At 47.5% G+C, this 6000-nt stretch overlaps 1 protein-coding gene across 1 annotated transcript in view; it reads left to right on the top strand.

Annotated features, from left to right (window-relative positions):
• LOC311229652 (dual specificity calcium/calmodulin-dependent 3',5'-cyclic nucleotide phosphodiesterase 1B-like) overlaps window positions 1-5673 on the top strand; it is a 133815-nt gene extending 128142 nt beyond the window's left edge. Inside the window, exon 16 of the mRNA XM_084315729.1 lies at window positions 4157-5673. Within this exon, the coding sequence (XP_084171855.1) occupies window positions 4157-4254 (98 nt within the window). The 3' untranslated portion in view covers window positions 4255-5673. The remainder of the gene's footprint in view (window positions 1-4156) is intronic.
• The last annotated feature ends 327 nt before the right edge of the window (window positions 5674-6000 follow it).

The raw sequence follows: 6000 nt of genomic DNA on the forward strand, positions 1-6000 counted from the left end.
GGGTAGGGTGGTACGTGTCTGTCTTGACATGAGCCGCTCAGCCGGTGACCCAAGTGACTGGTCATGTGGAACGTTACGGAGGTTGAGCAGATTTAGGAAGACGTCTGTTCCGTCCCATCTGGACCTCTCCATGAGTTGCTTTGCGCTGCGCACAGCTCTCTCTGCTAGTCCATTCGCCTGCGGGAACTCCGGGCTACTGGTCACATGGTCGAAGTCCCAGGCCGAGGCGAACTCCTTGAAGCGCTGGCTTGTGTACTGGGCCCCGTTGTCCGATATTACTTTGTGTGGGGCTCCATGCACAGCGAAGTGTCTTTTCAGTTTTGTTATCACTGTGTTGGATGTGATGTCACGCAGCAGGTCCACCTCGAACCAACCTGAGTATGAGTCGACCAGCACTAGGTGGTGACGTCCATTCCACTCGAAGATGTCGGTCGCCACGGTTGACCACGGTAAGTCTGGAATGGGATGCAGCTTGAGTGGCTCCCTTTGTTGGTGTTGTTTTGTGCTGTTGCAGACGTGGCATGATGCCGTTTTCTCCTCGATATCCTTCGCCATGGCAGGCCAAAACACAATGTCCCTCGCCCTGCGCTTGGTCGACTCTGTGCCAGGGTGGCCTCTGTGCAGGATCGTGATGTAGTCCATGTGCAGTGATTTGGGAATGACGGCTCTTGAGCCCTTCATGATGACGCCATCGTCGATTGTGAGCTCATCTCTGAATGCAAAGTATTGGCGAGCCCCTGCCGGCAGTGTCGACTCCCTCGCAGGCCATCCGTGGTTGATGATGTTGCATATTTTCTGCAGGGTTGGGTCCCTTTCTGTGTGTTCCTTGAGCTCGTTCAGACGTGATGAGGAAATGTGTCTCACTGCCATGACCTCAAAGTCTGTCTTTTCACCACTAAGCCGGTCTGTGGTTTGTCTGGGAGCACGTGACAACGTGTCCGCGAGATACATGTCCTTCCCCTTCTTGTACCTCAGCTCAAAATCGTACCTTTGGAGTCTAAGCATCATACGCTGCAGTCTGGCTGGAGCCGTGTGTAGGGGCTTTGACAGGATGGTGACCAGCGGTTGATGATCTGTTTCGATTAGGATGTGCTTTCCGTATACGTAGTCATTAAACTTGGAGCACGCGAACACTACTGCGAGAAGCTCCTTCTCGATCTGTGCGTATCGCCTCTCCGTCTCCGTCAAGGTGCGGGATGCATAAGCGACTGGGACACCGTCCTGTAGACACGCCGCGCCTAGGCCATACTGGGAAGCGTCGCACGTGAGTGTGACAGGCTTGCGGACGTCGTAGTACATCAGCGTGGGTGGGTTTGAGAGACATTGTTTCAGCGCATCAAATGCGTCTTGGTGCTGCTTGTACCAACACCATTCCGTGTCATGGTGCGTTAGGTGTCGCAAGGGGGCTGAGATTTCACTGAAGTTTGGGACAAACCTGGCCAAGTAGTTTACCATGCCGAGGAATCGCTGCAGAGCCGTTACATCTTCTGGTGCAGGCAGCTCGCTGATCGCTTGCGTCTTTGATGGGTCTGGCTTAAGACCCTGACTTGTGAACAGGTGTCCAACATAGCCAACTTCTTTCAGTCTGAACCTGCATTTCTTGGAGTTGAGCCGTAAGTTGACTTCACATGCTCTGTCGAGGACTTTCTTGAGATTTTCATCATGCTCTTTCTCGCTGCTTCCTCCAACGATAATGTCATCGACTATCACTGCACAGGGGTATCCTGCGAAAATTTGCTCCATTGTGTGTTGGAAGACTTCACTGGCGCTGCTTATGCCAAAGGGCATTCTGAGGAAACGGAATCGTCCGAATGGCGAGCTGAATGTAGTCAGTAGCGATGATTTGTGATCCAGCGGTATTTGCCAAAAAGAGTTCTTGGCGTCCAGTGTTGAGAACACGGTTGAGTTTGGCATGTGCGCTGCTACTTCCTCCACAGTGCGCATTGGGTGATGTGGGCGTTTGAGCGCCTTGTTTAGGTCTCGTGGATCAATGCAGAGGCGTATGTCGTCTGAGTTCTTCTTGTGGGTTGCTACCATTGAAGATACCCACTCAGTGGGTTCTGAGACTGGTGTTATGATGCCTGTGCTTGCCATTCTGTCCAGTTCCATCTTAACCTTCTCTCGCATAGCGACTGGGATCCGGCGTGCTGGCCTGACGACAGGCGTGGCCTCTCGGTCGATTTTCATGGAGTAGGTGTAGGGGAGCCTACCCACCTCATCCTTGAAGAGGTCTGAATATTCCGAGAACATCTTGTGTGAAAAGTTTTCCTCGTCTGTCAGATGTAGCTGGTGTATCTCCTTACTGAGTGTGACCAGTCCCATGCTAAGGCTGTCTTGTAAACCCAGCAGCGTCTGGACGTCTTGTTGCACCACGTGGAACTGTAGGGAGTGGGACTTATCTGTTATGTAGCATGCTAGGGTTGCTGTCCCCAATGTGTGTATTTCATTTCCTCCGTAGGCAACCAGCCTCGCTGTCCTGGAGCGATCCACTCTCTCTTTGTATTTCACTTGGTTGAACGTTTTGCGAGATATCACGTTGCACTTGGCTCCGGTGTCCACTTTGAGCTCGACGGGGATTCCGTGGACCTGGACTCTGCAGAATATTTCACTCTTTTGTGTCGCTGGTGATCCCACAGTATTGACTGTGTTTGTCACTACTGTGACTCCATCACAGTAGAACGAATCGTCGCTGTCGCCTGACGATATTGTTCTGTCAACCTGGTTCACAGCGTGCTTTTTTCTGTATTGGTGCTGTGGATTGTCTCTGTGACTCCCTGGAGTGGATTTGCAGTACTGCTTGAAATGATTCATTTTCTCACATCCGTGACACTGTTTGCCGAATGCAGGGCACCTTTCTCGTCTGGGCTCATGGCTGCCTCCACAGTTGCTGCAGCTGGCTATGGACCGAGTTGAGTGTTCTGTATTTGGCTTCTTCTTGTAAACACGTTCTTTTATTCTGTGCCGTAGGCTATCTACATTGGTTGTGCTTTGCTTTGGTGCAGCCAGTGTCCTGGTGTGTTGTTCTGTCATTTCGTGGATCTGACATGTCTCCACTGCCTTGGTTAAAGTTAGTTTGCTGTCACGGAGTAGTAGCTTCCTCATGCCATCATTTATTATGCCACACACAAGTCTATCTTTGATTAGCTCTTCGCGCAAATCTCCGAATTGACAGCTCTTTGCTTTGATTTTTAAATCACTGACATAAGCTTCAATAGTCTCATCTTGTTTCTGGCTCCTTGTATTAAACTTGTGCCTTTCCATAGTGACGTTTGTTTGTGGATTGCATAACTCACGGAATTTCCTCTTCAAACACTCCGGGTCTTCTCTTGATTGGGCGGGGACTATTTCTTCTCCCTGCTCGTCATCTCCATCGTACAGGGCTGGTCCATATACGAATGCCCGTTCCCGTTCTATGGCTTCAGAGCCAGCCAGGTTTAGCAAGATGAAGGCTTGAGAGCGAGGCGGCTTGTCATAGTGTGCGGCAGCAATGAATATATCATACTCTTGCTCGAATATTCTCCAATTCTCCGCGGCGTGGCTGTCAAACACGAGTGGGCCTGGTTTGCGGAATCCTTCCGCCATGCTGAACGTGAGTCCTCGCGCGTTATTCCTCGCACGTTATATATACTAGTTATAGGCTACCTCCTAAACCTTCGCTTTTCACTTTCGGATGCGGGTTGACTACTGTGTCCACAACGTCTGACACCATGTAGAAAGAACGAGAGGTAGGCAGGTGGGCGTAGATGGGTATTTAATACAAGTATCTTACAGGGACGATACGTTACAGTCTAGTGCTATATGCTGCTAACCTGACCGGTGTTTTCTTCCTGAGTGACGTCAGAGTAGTACGGGGGCCGTCACGTCTCAAGCTTGTGTATCAGACTAGCACAATGCTCTACACCAACCACCTCCAATGTAAAGTCCCCCCCCACCCCTCCTACCCAACCCCCCCCCCCCCCCCCCCACTCCTACCCACCCCCCCCCCCCCCCCCCCCCACCCACTCCAGGGGCAAGAGTGCCTCCGTAGTTCCATGAAAAATCTCACTCTCTCCTGATCACAGATAGTTATCTTCAAAGCGTTCTGACACAGAGACAAACAGAGTGTGTGCTGCTTTCAGTTCCACTCAGTCATTATCCAATCTCCTTCCTCCCGTAGGACTCTCAGATCCCAACGTGACGAAGGAGCAGACCTCCAGAGAAGAGGAGCTGTCAGAAGAACACCCGCAACCGCCTGCCAACGGTTCCAAACAATAGACACAGCTTGGGACGCTGTGTGAGGTCATGGTGGTATTTCACCCAGAATCTACGGCGGTGCCGGTTAACTGATGTCAATATAAAATCACTGTGTGTGTAGCACAATAAAGAGGCCTTCATGAATGTAAGGGGTGGGAATTGGAGGAGATGGCTCGGGTTGAGAGAACAAGATTTAGTCATCATCCTTATTTCTTATTATGATTTAATAGTTATTTAAATACAAAATCGACATGCTGGTCATGTTTTTAGTATGTGTCATGTAATTTAATTGACCACCCTGAACACTTGTAAGGAATGTTATACTGTACCCGTAGCTCACCAATATCATTCATACAGTACATGAATTCTTTGAATGAAAGTGATGTACGGGTATTACATGTGTGATGTATTGATATGAGGTTAGAGCAGTTATTGGTATTGTGGGATTATTAGTGCCACAATAAAGCTGGTCCGTAGCACTGTGGGAAAATATATTTTGTTGTTTTTCATTAGAGATGTATGCATATACTGCATAACCAGGAACCTTAGAATGTTTGATAATTGAGTAGATCCATATTATGGTTTCCCCTATATTTTTGAGAGTGCCTGTATGAATGTACCCTTTGTATCCAAAGACCTTGAAGCATGAACATAAGCTTTTCAGTTCATGTAAAGTAGGTATTTCTGCCTGTCTGCACATAGGCTACTGTAGATGGAAAAGGTCACTTGCAAAATCTAAACAGTTTAAAAGTATAGGCCCTAAGTGTGTGAATGGAAATATGTAAATATAAAATGTAAATTCAAGTATAAAGTATGAATGAGTATTAAGTAGATAAGTTATGTGCACTGATGTCAAGAAAATAGTCTTTAGTGGAATATGCATACACACACACACACACACTCACATACACACAGTCTGACTACCCTCCTTTAACTACCATGACAACTGTGATAAAAGAATGAATATGAATATTTATGCAGAGTCGTACAGTAGGCTACTTGGATTTGAATATGCCATATTATATGCCTATTCATGAGTTGTATCATTTGAATACTGTTATGATGCTGGACTCTGGAGATGTCCTCGTAACGCCTCAATTAGTGAGATCTTACTCACACTCAAATGGCTCCCCTGAAAACACCATAGCCCTAACCTTAAAACTGATGAATGATTATCAACACCCATCCAAATGCTAATTAGAATGAAGGTTCAGGTGTGTACTAATTAGAAGGAAGGTTCGGGTGTGTACTGTAATTGGGGGTATTCAAAAAGAGAGCCGTGCTTGTTTCATTTAGCAAGAAGTTATTATTGAAGCCTTTTTAACATTTTTAGTCGAGTGATTTCTAGTACCAACATTTATAACCCGCACACCCGCAGTAGTTTCACGACCGTTTTGTTCATTATTGTCCCCTACATTATGTAAGGGATAATGTATGGCTACGAGGTCATTGTCGCAAAATAATTGACCGACACGGAGTTTAAAATACAGAGGCGCCGCGCCGAGGTGTTTTAAACGTAGTGAAGGTCAATTATTTTGCGACAATGACCGAGTAGGCTATACATTATCCCGCTTATTACATGGCTATTACATGTGAAAACGCCATATAATAACTCCATTTATTACATGGCGTTTTCACATTCGCCGAAATGCTTGCTTGTGATTGGTCAATAGCCCCCCGACTGCGGTCATTATTTTTCAATAATGGCCGCTGTTTTTTCAATAATGACCGCAGTGCGCAGCTGTTGGCAATCAAGCCCACTGACAC

The sequence above is a fragment of the Notolepis coatsorum genome, assembly GCF_963971535.1.
Source record: "Notolepis coatsorum genome assembly, chromosome: 6".
Classification (NCBI taxonomy): Eukaryota; Metazoa; Chordata; class Actinopteri; order Aulopiformes; family Paralepididae; genus Notolepis; species Notolepis coatsorum.